Consider the following 13,756-nt stretch of genomic DNA (forward strand, 5'->3'; position numbering starts at 1 on the left):
CAGCTATACAGTACATGCACCCAACACACATTTACTGAGTACCTTCCAACATCCAGGAATATCCATTAATTTGTCTCATAATAATGGTTAGAGGCTAGTGCCATGGCATAGTAGGTTAAGCTGCCATCTACAGTGCCAGCATCCCATATGGATGTCAGCTCGAGTCCCGGCTGCACCACTTCTGATCCAGCTCTCTGCTGAAGACCTGGGAAAGCAGTGGAAGATGGCCCAAGTGGGCCCCTGCACCCATGTGGAAGACCTGGAAGAAGCTCCTAGATCCTGGCTTTGGATTGGCCCAGCTTTGGCTATTGTGGCTATTTGGGGAGTGAACCAGTGGATAGAAGACCTCTCTGTCTCCCCTTCTCTCTGTAACTGCCTCTCAAATAGATAAATCTTAAAATAATAATAATAATAATAACAATGGCTAAAAAATGGTTAAATGAGGTTAGAAATCAGGGATCATGAATTAAAGGAACAAAGTATCTAGGCAGAGAGAAAGACTAAAATACTAGGTAAGCCATGCTAAGTAATGTAGCACAAGTAGTACAAACAGTATGCCATTGGCCAGCGCTGCAGCTCACTAGGTTAATCCTCCGCCTGCAGTGCCGGCACCCTGGGTTCTGGTCCCAGTTGGGGCGCTGGATTCTGTCTCAGTTGCTCCTCTTCCAGTCCAGCTCTCTGCTGTGGCCCGGGAAGGCAGTGGAGGATGGCCCAAGTGCTTGGGCCCTGCACCCTCATGGGAGACCAGGAGGAAGCACCTGGCTCCTGGCTTCGGATCGGCACAGTGCGCTGGCCATAGTGGCCATTTGGGGGGTGAACCAATGGAAGGAAGACCTTTCTCTCTGTCTTTCTCTCTCACTGTCTAACTCTGCCTGTAAAAAAAAAAAAAAAAAAAAAAAAACCAAAAACCAAAAAACAAAAAAAACAACAGTATGCCGTAACACCTGGGAAATAAACCGATTTGAGTCCACGGACTCTGAGGATGGCACTATGAAGGCTGTGTAATATGCTGTGCTTCAAAGCATGAACATGGTTTGGCAGGTGGGGAAGTGGTGGTGGTGATGGTGGTACTGGTGGGAGAAGGGAAGTGAGGGCCTGTAAGCCAGAGGGAAGACAGCACAAAGTAAAGACATGAAAGGTCTTTCAGGAAGTGGTGAACTGTCCTACATTACTACTAATTTGCTATACACAGAATCCTATCCCTTCTCTGCAACTCAAAGACATCATTCCGGAGATTGCACTGTCTCCTGTATCACTTTATTCCTCTTTACTGGCTCATCCTCAACAACAATTAAGCATGCCATCAGAGTTTCCATTAGAGAGAAAGAAAAAACCCAACCTCATGAATGCTGTCCTCAGGTTGCCAGCCCACTATCGAAAGAGTTCTTATCAAAGTCATCAATGGCTCTTGATGGCCAAATACTTGGGTCTCATTTTCTTGATGAAACAGTCTAAATGCACATACTCCTTACCTAATTTTCATCACATTCTCTCACTTCTCAGTCAATTTCCTGCGCTGTTCCTTTCCGGTCTTCTTTGCCGGCTCATCCTCATCTCCATAACCTCTAAGTGCTGAGCACTCTGAGGCTCAGTCCTTAAATCCCTCTCCAGGTAATATCATAATATTTTGTGAATACAAATACCATCCTTTGTAATGATCCCAAATTTGTATCTCTACCCAGGCCTCTCCCTTGAACTTCAACCTATATATCCAATGTTTACTCTATATTTGGAAATCTGATAGACATCTCAATTCCTGTGTCCTACCCACTCCCAAAACGAGTCTCCTTCTAGCTTCTTTCTCATCTTCATAGTCAGAAACTCAAACTAAACTCCTGTTTGCTTCCCACTCCTACACTTGCTTCTATATTTCTTCTCCTCAACTCAAACCTTCCAGTTATTCCATCCAAAAATCTTGGTGCCATCTTCACCTGCTTTCCTATCTCATATTCAGTCCCTCAACAAATTATCTCAAGTTCAAAACATATTCACACTTCAAATGCTTCCTCATCATCTCTACCCCTGTCCTTCCAGCTGAAGCCACCAATCTCCCACTCAAATGATACCTTGTGAGAAAGGCCTGGTGTATTAGTCAGATTTTCATTACTGTAACACAAATCTGTCAGGCTACTTATGAAGGAAGGTTTATAGTTTTGGAATTTCAACATCCAGGATCAGGTGGCTCCATTTGTTTGGTTATCTGGAAAGTTCAGAAGAGGGTAAGGAACAATCACATGGCAAGCTAGGAAGCAGAGAAGGTGCATACTTGTCTATATCTATTTCTATATAGTTTCCTGACAATGCCACCATTATCCTATTGCCAGGGTCCCACCCTAACAGCCTAATCCAGCTCATCACTTCTCAAAGGCCTGGCCTCCAAACCCCATAACTGAATTACATTTCTACCCTTAATCCACTAACCACTCACATAAGACTTTGGGGACAAGCTTTTAACATTTAACACATGGCCTTTGGGGAACATGCAAACTAACACCCAACTGGGTTTCCTATGTAGGTGGCAGGAACCCCAAGCACCTGAGCCATCATCTGCTGTCTCCCTGGTGTATCAGGAAGAAGCTAGATGGGAAGCTTGGAGTAGTCAGGACCTGAACCAGGCACTCTGCTATGGGATGTGGGTGCCTCAAGTGGAGGTTTTACCCACTCTGCCATAAGGCCCACCCATGCATGCATAGTTTTTTCAAAATAAGCATTTTCTGTGAACTTTCTGAAGATCTGTCCTATAGCTAAACTTCACTGTAACCCATGAGCAGTCTGTTCCCCAGGGCACATGCTTCCTCTTAATATTCAGAAACAGGGGCCAGCGCTATGGCGTAATAGGTTAAGTCTCCGCCTGTGACTCCAGCATCCCACATGGGCACTGGTTCAAGTCCTGGTTGCTCCACTTTCAATCCAGCTCCCTACTAGTGGCTGGGAAAGCATTAGAAGGTGGCCCAAGTGCCTGGGCCCTGCACCCACAAGGGAGACCCAGAAAAAGCTCCTGGCTCCTGGCTTTGGGTCAGCTAGGGTCCAGTTGTTTGGGAAGTGAACCAGCGAATGGAAGACCTCTATCTCTCTCTCTAACTCTGCCTCTGAAATAAATAATTACATCTTTAAAAAATTCATAAATATTTGAAAGGCATAGTTACAGAGAAAAAGGAAGATGTGATGTGTGTGTTACAGAGAGAGAGAGAGAGAGAGAGAGAGAGAGAGAGAGAGAGAGAATGAATATCTGAATATCTTCCATCCACTGGTTCACTCCCCAAATGCCTGCAACAGCATAGGCTGGGCCAATCTAAAGCCAGTAGCCAGAAGCCAGAAACCCCATCCAGTCTCCCATATGGATGGCGGGAACCCAAGACAGAAGCAGAGGCAGGACTCAATACTAGGCACTCAAATATGGGGTGCAGGTATTCCAAGCAGCAGCTTAATCTGTTGTGTCACAACACCCACTCCAAGATCTGAGTTCTTTTTTTTTTTTTTTTAATTTACTTATTTGAAAGGCAGAGTTAGTTAGAGAGGAAAAGAGAGATAGAAAAAGATAACTCTTTCATCTGCTAGTTCAATCCCCAATGGCTGTGAAGCTTGGGGCTGGGCCAGGTTGAAGCCAGGAGCCAGGAACTTCATTTGGGTCGTCTATGCAGGTGGCAGGGGGTCCAAGTACTTGGGTCACCTTCTGTTGCTTTCCCAGGCACATTAGCAGGGAGCTGGAGCAGAAGCAAAGCAGCCAGGACTTGAACCAGTGCTTTGATACGGGATCTGGCATCGCAGGTGGCAGTTTAACCTTCTGCACCACAATGCCCATCCAAAGATCTGGGTTCTTATTTCAGTGCTATGTCTTACATTCATGTGACTTTAGGGGAGTCAGCCAATTTCTTTGGATCCCTATTTCTTCATAATTAAAATGGTAATAATACCTGCTCTAACTACCTCATAGGACTGAAAAAGGACAAAAAGAAATAACAGTAGGAAGGTATTTTATAAACAATACTGCATAAATGTGAGGCGTAAGTGCTGAAGGATTAATAATGGGGTAAAGGACAATGGTGCAAAAGGATGCTTCAGTAGCAACAATGGGCATCAAGAGGGAAGCTTTAACCTTCTCAACTCTCTGAAGCTTTTTTTTTTTTTTTTTAAGGTTTACTTATTTGAAAGGCAGAGTTATAGAGAGGCAGAGGCAGAGGCAGAGAGAGAAGGAGAGAGAGAATCTTCTATCCTCTGGTTTACTCCCCAAGTGGTTGCAATGCCCAGGGTGAAGCCAGGAGCTTCTTCTAGGTCTCCTACGTGAGTGCAGGGGACCAAATACTTGGGCCATCTTCTGCTGCATTCCTATGCACATTAGCAGGGAGCTGGATTGTAAGTGGAGCAGCCAGGACTTGAATCAGCACCCATATGGGATGCCAGCGCTGCCATCAGCAACTTTACCAGGCACAGTGCCAGCCCCGCTGGAACACTTTTTAATCAAAGAAGACTCATGAGTTAAAAGTTCATATATACAAAAGTACTATAAAGAGTAATAAGGTATGATGATTATTACTGCCATCATTTGTCAACCATTCTTCTACTAAGTGAAGGGCAGTCAATGGTGGTAAAGTGGTCATAGAGAGCCTCATACCCAGCAGAACCTATAGTTTTTCTGGTGAACTGAAATATGTATCTCAAAGCAGCTTTAGCAAGACAGCAATAATTAGTTGTACTAAGTCAAGTCATTAATGCAAAAAAAAAAAAAAAAAAAAAAAAAAAAAAAAAAAACCCGGACTCAACCAAAGACTCACAAAAGCTGAGATATCATTCATATAGCCACTTTAGGAACCTGACAAATACCATTTACCTCCTAAAAGGTTAAAAGACAAAGAATAATCCTTGGAAAATATGATAAAATGTTAAAATTTAGCTGTACCAAAGCAGCAAGAGTATTTCTGTCTGCATATGACATGACTTATGTAAAACACTTCACACACAAATAAACTAATGAATAAATTTTAGCAAAGATGCAGGATACAAACCAACATGCAAATCATCTGAGTTTCTATCCCCTAACAACAAGCAATCCACAAACGAAATTAAGAAAACAATTGAATTTGTGATAGTATCAAAAAGAATATAAAACTTATGAATAAAATTGAAAAAAGATGAAAAATCAGTCTACTGAAATCTATAAAATACTGCTATTAATGTTACAAATGGAAAGACAGCCTGTTTTCATAGGTTGGATGACAATATAGTTAAGATGTGCATATTACCTAAAATAATCTATAGATTCTATCTCTCAAAATCTCAATGACATTTGTTGCAGAAACAAAAATCCATCCTAAAATTCATATAGAGTCTTTAAGAATACAGATAGTAAAAACAAACAAAACAACCTGTAAAAAGAAAAGTTGGGTAGAGATACAGTAATCAAAACAGTGCAGTACTGGCATAAGGACAGACATATACAACCAAAGGAACAGAAGAGAAAACCTATAAACAAACACTCATATGGTCAAATGATTGTTGACGAGGGTGCCAACACCATCCAAAGGGAGAAAGGACAGTCTTTTTAACAGATGGTTTGGGAAACCTGAATATCCCCATGCAAGAAAATGTGAACCCTTATAAAACACCATATACAAAAAAATAACTCAAAATGGATCAAAGAGCTAAGTATAAAAAATCTTAGAAGAAAACAAAAGAGGAAAGTGTACATGACACTGGATTTAGCACTGATTTCTTAAATAGGACACCAAAATAGCACAGGCAATAAGAAAAAAGTGGGTAAGCTGAATGTCATCACAATTATAATTTTTTGTGTAAAGAACACAAATCATGTGAATATACTTAACACTTCTGAATTGTACAATTAAAAAATAGTCAAGATAGTAAATTTTATGTTGTTTGCTACAGTTTTTTAAAAATGTAAATTTGGAGGGGAAATAAAGGACACTAATTATCAAAAGATTAATACATAATCCATGGGACAGGAGAAAATACTTGAAAATCATACATCAGATGGGAAGAAGAAGCCAGAAGAAGCTCCTGGCTTCAGATGGGCTCAGCTCCAAAAGTTGTGGCCATCTGGGGAGTGAACCAGTGGATGGAAGATTCTCTCTCTCTCTCTCTGCCTCTCCTTCTCTGTAACTCTTTCAGATAAACAAACAAACAAATAAATCTTTAGGAAAAAAGATATAAGGATAGAAGCAGGGTTTTGATGTTAGTGACTATATTTGTGGTAGAGGGGCACATGTGTGTTTAGCAAGGAGGGATGAAAGAGAATGGCAGTCACACCAGACAACATTAGGAATGTACGTTTCAGAGCTTTGTATCTACCATCTGTCTACACTGAGCTTTTTTTTAATTTGTAAATAATGCTCATTGAGGACAAGTATCTCATAATAGTTTTTGTATTCCTAGATTTGCAACCCTTGGCAAAAAAGGACCACTCAATTAAAATTTGTAAAAGACTTAAAACAAAACTCAGTAACTGGCCACAATCAGAAAAATCCCACATGATAGAAAAACAACTAATTCCTGACAAAACTATAGCACAGGAGCTGGCACTGTGGCGTAGCAGGTAAAGCCGCTACCTGCTGTGCCGGCATCCCATACGGGTGTCGGTTCAAGTCCCAGCTGTTCCACTTCAGATTCCGCTCTCTGCTGTGGCTTGGGAAAGCAGTGGAAGATGGCTCATGTCCTTGGATCCCTGCACCCGTGAAGGAGACCTAGAGGAGGGTACTGGCTCCTGTCAGATCGGCGCAGCTCCAGCTGTTGCAGCCATCTGGGGAGTGAACCAGCGGATGGAAGACCTCTCTCACCTCTCTCTCTGTCTCTCTCTCCGCCTCTGCCTCTATTTCAAATAAACAAATCTTTAAAAAAAAACTGTAGCACAGCTCTTTTATTTCCTCACTGCACTGCATGCCACAGATGCATTGTTCACTACATCTATTGTGTGACTATGCAAATATGCCTGTTTTATGAATTGCTCCGCTCTAACTAACACACAGGAGACAGAACTCAGTCAGGCAGGCAGTGTTGCAACTAGGGCGACAGATAAGTACTTTCTCGAGAGCAATCTGGTACAATACATTAGTGAGGCTTAAATCTTGAACTCAGCCATCTTACTTCTTTCAAATAAATGTATCCAAAGTAAACAAAAAGAGATTGTAGCCAAAAAGTCAAGTTCAAAGTCATAAAAAATATCCAGCAATTAAATAATCATACACCCATAGGGTGGATTAAATTGTTTTTAACTCAAGTTTTTGAGGAAACAGAAAATCCTTTAAGTAAAACCAAAACAGTAGGGCATAAACTATACCTATATGACCATAATTTTGCATTTATATGTATGGGCAGAGCTCTCTCTGTAATGCTGCCTTCAAATAAATCAATAAAACTTTCTAAAAAATTATAAATAAAAGCAAGATGACACTCACTTTCTTTCTTTTTCTAGAAGAATTCTTTGTGGGGTCAGGCTTCTCAAATTCTTCCGACTTTGCCTCTTCCTTCTCCTCTTCCTCGTCAGGTATCAGAGAGTACCTGGTCCCACCTGGCTGCATGAAACAATCTTTTGCAAAGTGACCTGCAGAAGAGTAGAACAAAGTAGAAAGCAAGGAAATAGTCTCTCCCCTCAATAGTCAATAGTCAATCCCAGACATATGTAAAAGGGGCTCACTGGTTCAGAACATATTAGTAAATTCACTCAGGACAGCTGTTTGAACCACAGAAGATAATCCATCACCTCCAAATCACACCACTCCCTCCCTCAGAGCTAGACTAGCAGCTGGGATTGCAGCTGTGAGACACAAGTGCTGCCTTAGAAATGCTTAGAAATGGGAGAATGGGATAGAAGAAGAAACATCTTTGAAATATCAATAAATTTCTACAAACCAAAAAAAAAAAATGGTAGAGGATATGAGGCTTGTGCTGCCTTCCATTAGCACTAGGGCCCATTAAATTTTAAACATCAATTTTGAAACTTATTCTTGACAATCAAAGGCTTATCCAGAAAGCAGGGTGCTTAGCAGATGGAGCAGAGTGCCAGGCCAAGTCATAAAGGAAGATAGCTGACAGGAAGTGGGCACATACATCCAAACACACAGAGAGGCACAGTCACCTAGGGCACTGAACATCCAGACAGTGAGGTCTGGCAGGGCCCTTGGAGTTCCTCGAATCCAACATCCTGCATGTACAGGAGATATGATTGCCCAGAGTTGACAAGCAGTTCAAGGTTACAGAGAGATCAGCCGAGCTGTACTTCACCCCAGGTATCATGCCTCCCTGCCCTGCGCTCTGCTGTAGTAAAACCAACTGCCTTTTATTGACTAGGACAAAATGCACCTCTCATTATTCTCTGCCTCATGGACACAAGGTAAGAGACTCTACCTTCCCTGAGCCTACAATGCTAGTAAGGGGTCGTTTAAGAGATGCTATGCTCTACATAGCTGGTTTTGTTTGTGCTTGTGGCACATCCTGTCTCAGGGCTCAGAGGAATTATACGAGATAATCAAATAGCAACGCACTTCTGGGTCCATAAGCTGGATGTTGCCTGGAAAGGGATACAGTAAAAGTTTTCCAAATGTCTAGAATGCTCTCACAGTTCCCCTGAGAAGGTACTCTTTCAATTCCGTTTTTCCCTTTCACCTTCTATGTTAATGCCATAAAGGGGCTTTAAACTCCACAACTTAATGAAGGTACAAGTCTGTTACTTACTGTTGTAGAAAAATCAACAGAGCAGGATAGAAGGAAGGCTAGGGACAAGGGGTGACAAATTGAGGGCACTGTGAAAATGAGAAGCTGGCAATCCTTCTCACTATAGCTCCAACAAAGGAAGTCAGGCTGAAAGAGCTTTTTAATATTTGAGTAAGACTAGAGGAAACCTGAGGAAAGAGAGCTAAAAACAAGTGACTATCTTCTATTCTTCATTACTAAAAGGATACTGTTTTCAGAACTCTGAAGTAAAACAGATAAAGCTAAGAAACAAAGGGTTTAACCTGGATCCTTAAGGAACCTACTTTCAAGTTGCCTGACTTTTGCATAATAGTAACCATCCTTGGAGATAAAAAAGTTTAGAGTACTAATCATAATTCAATACTCTGATCCCTCCTGGCCTTGTATAAAAGTACTTTGCCCAGGGAAGACATCAGTTGCAGAGCAGGGAGTGGTGATACAGAATCCAGCAGGGCCAGTATTCAGAAAAGTAAACAGAAAAAGCATCAAGCCATGAACTCAGATATAGGTCTGGCAGAAACAATAGCATAGGCAGGTGAGGTTATCATTTGGCTCAAAAACAGGGTGAGCTAAATGAACACTGGGCTGTCTCCTTCACTCAGTAAAGGGTCCATCTACAAGGACAGAACGATGGAAATTGCAGAGGGTTCCTCTTACCTTTACAGCCACACTTCTTGCAGGTAGTGTTCAGAACAGCCTCAAGGGTGATCTTCTGCCCAGTGTAGTCCTGGAAGGACCGCCTCCGCCTCTCTTCTTGCCTGTTATGAAAAACACACTGACTGCTGGCTCTCCGAACAGATGCACCCAAAGATATTACCAGGTATGTCGGACTTGGATTTTATTTTTGGCAGGGAGAAGAGAAAAAGAAGGGAAAGGAAAAGTGTTGTGCAGAACGAGACAGGCAGTGAAAGTAATGATGTGAAATAGCCAGTTTTAAAAATTTAGGACAAGGCTTTGAATTAACAATCATGAATCAGACTAGGCCTCATCTCACTAATGCACAGAGGATGAAGCTATAATTACCCACCATGATAAACACCCTATAACCCTTACCAGGTTACTCATGGTTTAAAAGTGTACCAAAGGCTTTCTAGAAAATCAAGCCTAAATTACCTACTTCAGCATTCAAGGACTTTCACCGCATGTCTCTAACTAACCTACTTTTCCAGTCTCATCTTTACTTACACAATATGTTGTATCCAAACAAGACTATTTCACTTTCCCAGATGGTTCAGTGATTTTGCTCAGGCAGCTCCCTCTCTCCAAAGCGCTCTGCTTTGCCTCCTTGCTCCCACCTTAATACTTTATTACGTGAGCACTTCCAGAACTCAGCTCAGGCATCACTTCTCCTCCTTTCGCTCTTTTTCCCTGAGCACCTCAGCCAGAATTAATCTCTTTGATCACAACACCATGGCATTTTTATAAAATTCCAGAATTCTGACCTTAGTTGAATATGCATATAGTTTTTTCCGAAGTATACAGTTTGCTCATTTTCACCAGTACTCGGATGAAAACACAGCATTGGCGCCAGTGCCTCAGAAGCTAGTCTCGTGCTCATTTCTAGCCACCAGGCTCCCCCTGAGGGTAAATGCGATTCTGGTTTCTTCTCTCTCTCTCTCTCTCTCTTTTTTTTTTTTTTTTTTAAAAAAAAAGACTTATTTGAGAGGCAGAGTTAGACAGAGAGAGGGAGAGACAGAGAGAAAGGTCTTCCATCCACTGGTTCATTCCCCAAATGGCCATAATAGCTGGAGCTGAGTTGATTCAAAGCCAGAAGCCAGGAGCTCCCTTTGGGTCTCCCACATGGGTGCAGGGGCCCAAGCACTAGAGCCATCTTCCACTGCTTTCCCAGGCCATAGCAGAGAGCTGGATCAGAAGTACAGAAGTGGAGCAGCCAGGACCTGAACCAGTGCCCATGTGGGATGTTTGGCGCCACAGGAGGAGGCTTAGCGTACTACGCCACAGTGTTACCCCAGTTCTGGTTTCTCATTAGTATAGATTTGTTTCACTTATTTATTTATTTTTTTAAGATCCATTTATTTATTTGAAAGACAGAGTTACAGAGAGAGAAGGAGAGAGAAAGATCTTCCATCACTGGTTCACTCCCTAAGTGGACACCAACAGCCGGGGCTGGGCCAGGTCGAAGCCAGGTGCCAGGAGCTTCTTCTGGACCTCCCACATGGGTGGCAGGGGCCCAAGTACCTGGGCCATCCGCTGCTGTTTTCCCAGGCACATTAGCAGGAAGCTGGATCAGAAGTAGAGCAGCTAGGATTTGAACCAGTGCCCATATGGGATACCAGCACTGCAAGCAGCAACTTTTTAACCAATTGTGCCAATGCACTGGCCCCATTTTACCTATTTTTGTAAACCATATACAGTAAACAGAGTCAAAGACTTGGACACTTCTGTGTCGGGCTTCGTTTGCTTGTGAGACCCATCCCTGTGTATGTAATTAGCGATCATTCTCATTGCTGTATGATAGTCTAATGTCAATGGGCATTTGAGTAATTTCTGTAAGAGTACTTTTGAGGCCAGTGTTGTGGCATAGCCTGTAAAGCAGCTGCCTGCAGTGCCAGCATCCCTTATGGGCACTGGTTCGAGTCCTAACTTCTCTATTTCTGATCCAGCTCTGCTACGGCCTGGGAAAGCAGTGAAAGATGGCCCAAATCCTTGGGACCCTGCACCCATGTGGGAAACCCGGAAGAAGTTCCTGGCTTCAGATTGGCACAGCTCCAGCCGTTGCAGCCATCTGGGGAGTGAGACCTTTCTCTCTCTCCCTCTGCATAACTCTGCCTTTCAAATAAAATAAATAAATCTTTAAAAAAAAAAAGTGTGTCTTTATGAACTTTCTAGTCCATAGACTGGTATGTGGATTTCTATTAGGAAATGCCTGGTTCCAGAGAGGAGCAGAATTGCTGGGTTTCAGGGAATCAGCTTTAGTAGCACTGCCCAACAGTCTTCTATAGTATCTTCAACAACGTACACTCCTGCCAGCCGAGTGTCAGTGCTCCAGCTGTCATGACTTCTAGTTTTTGCCTTTACTATAACACACAGTACCTGCAGGGTACTCAGAAAATGTTTAATACCTAAGACTTTCAAACCATTCACTACACCTCTATAGTCCAGCAAAAGTAGAGAAATATTCTGCCAAACCTGTCACACTACCTAGAGAAATGCAGAATAGCTATTCAAAAGCAGAACAAAGTTAATCACTTCACATATTTTAGCCAACAGTTTCATGAGACATGCAGGCTCAAGGGGACAAGCATACTCCAGAATCTGTCCCATTCACTGAATTCTGAACCTCTTCAAAGTTTGGCTCAACACTGCCTGCTCTATGAACTGTTCCCTGCTATCACAAGGAAGAGTTAATTAACTACTCTGTTAATACTCTGCTTCCTCAGCGTCCTACCTTCTCAGCATTTCATTCTGTTTAATTTATTTTGTTTCACTCTTTGCATCTCAGGTAGGCTCTCCAGGAACACACTGTTCACACTGTTGCCCAAGAGAAAGCAGTGATGGGAAGTATTCTTCATATCTGTAAGTCTACAAAGCCCAAGCATGTGGCTCATATACTTAAACAGCCATATGTTTTACCAGCAGCTACCTAAATGTTTGCTCAACATTCTTGGTTTCTGCTCTAGAAGAATCTTACTCAAAGGACAAGAAGCCCATTGTCTGGCATGAGTTATGGGATAGGGTCCTATTAAAAAAATACTTGCATAACAAACCTATAGCAGGAAAGTCACGCACACACACACAAAATGGCATTCAGGTGTCCTTATTTGTAGAGCTGAGTTTTCAGTGCCTTATATAAGTGCAGCTTAAACAAATTCTGTTGTCATCAAAGCCAATACTCTGTGGATTCTAACATACTACAAAATAAATCATACTTCCCACCTAACAATCATTCAAAAATCACTCACCCACATGCCTCCCTGTCTTGTCTTTATTGCTAGCAGGCTAGTTTAGGCCTGATCATGTTTTACCTAAAGTACTAACTACTGCCTTCCTCTAATTTTTCTCCTTGTTATGGGCTGAGTAGGATTTGACTCTTCAAAACTCACACAGAGGGGCCAGCACTGTGGCACAGCAGGTTAACACCCTGGCCTGAAGCACTGGCATCCCATTTAGGTGCCAGTTCTAGTCGCAGCTGTTCCACTTCCAATCCAGCTCTCTGCTATGGCCTAGGAAAGTAGTAGAAGATGGCCCAAGTCCTTGGGCCCCTGCACCTGCATGGGAGACTCAGAAGAAGCTCCTGGCTCCTGGCTTCAGACTGGTGTAGATCTGGCAGTTGCAGCTAATTGGGGAGTGAACCATCGAATGGAAGACCTCTCTCTCTCTCTCTCTCTGCCTCTCCTCTCTCTATGTAACGCGTTCAAATAAATAAATAAATCTTCAAAATAACCAAAACGTATGCAGAGGGGCTGGTGTTGTGGCACAGTGGGTTAAAGCTGACACTTTAATGCAAGAGTGGCATTCCATATTGTGAATGCCAGTTCAAGTCCCAGCTGCCTGACATCTGATCTGGCTCCCTGCTAAACAGCCTGGGAAGGCAGTGGAAGATGGCCCACGTGTTTGGGCCCCATCACACACACTGGAGCCCCAGATGGGGCTCTGAGCTCCTGGCTTTGGCCTGGCCCTGGATGTTGCAGCCATTGGGGACTGAACCAGTGAATGAATCTCTCTCCCTCTTTCTCACTGCCACTCTGGCCTTTGAAACAAAGAAAACAAAATCTTTAAAAAGAACAAAAGGCAGAGGCTTTGGCCTGGCCCACTACTGGTCATCGCGGCCATCTAGGGAGTAAACTACTAGATGGAAGATCTTTCTCTCTCTCTATTTCCTTATCTTTCAAATAAACAAATCTTTAGTAAAAAACAAAACAAACAAAAAAAGTGAAGGTATGATGACCTCCGATATTACCAGAAAAACAAAGAGTCATTTAAAACAGTAACCACAAGTAACTGCCTATATAATCTTCTACAGACTAGCTACTAAGCTGACTCCTTATTAAAATTATTTTTTTCTTAAATAATTCTATCATTTAAAAAAAAG

At 42.5% G+C, this 13,756-nt stretch overlaps 1 protein-coding gene across 4 annotated transcripts in view; it reads right to left on the reverse strand.

Annotated features, from left to right (window-relative positions):
- ZCCHC17 (zinc finger CCHC-type containing 17) overlaps positions 1-13,756 on the reverse strand; it is a 66,185-nt gene that overhangs the window by 8,281 nt on the left and 44,148 nt on the right. For all 4 annotated transcript variants that reach the window (XM_070078870.1, XM_070078869.1, XM_070078871.1 and 1 more), the window contains exons 6-7: positions 9,361-9,461; positions 7,410-7,555 (exon numbers count right to left, since the gene is read on the reverse strand). In XM_070078870.1, the coding sequence (XP_069934971.1) occupies positions 7,410-7,555; positions 9,361-9,461 (247 nt within the window). The remainder of the gene's footprint in view (positions 1-7,409; positions 7,556-9,360; positions 9,462-13,756) is intronic.

This window comes from Oryctolagus cuniculus, chromosome 7 (assembly GCF_964237555.1).
Source record: "Oryctolagus cuniculus chromosome 7, mOryCun1.1, whole genome shotgun sequence".
In the NCBI taxonomy this organism is placed as follows: domain Eukaryota; kingdom Metazoa; phylum Chordata; class Mammalia; order Lagomorpha; family Leporidae; genus Oryctolagus; species Oryctolagus cuniculus.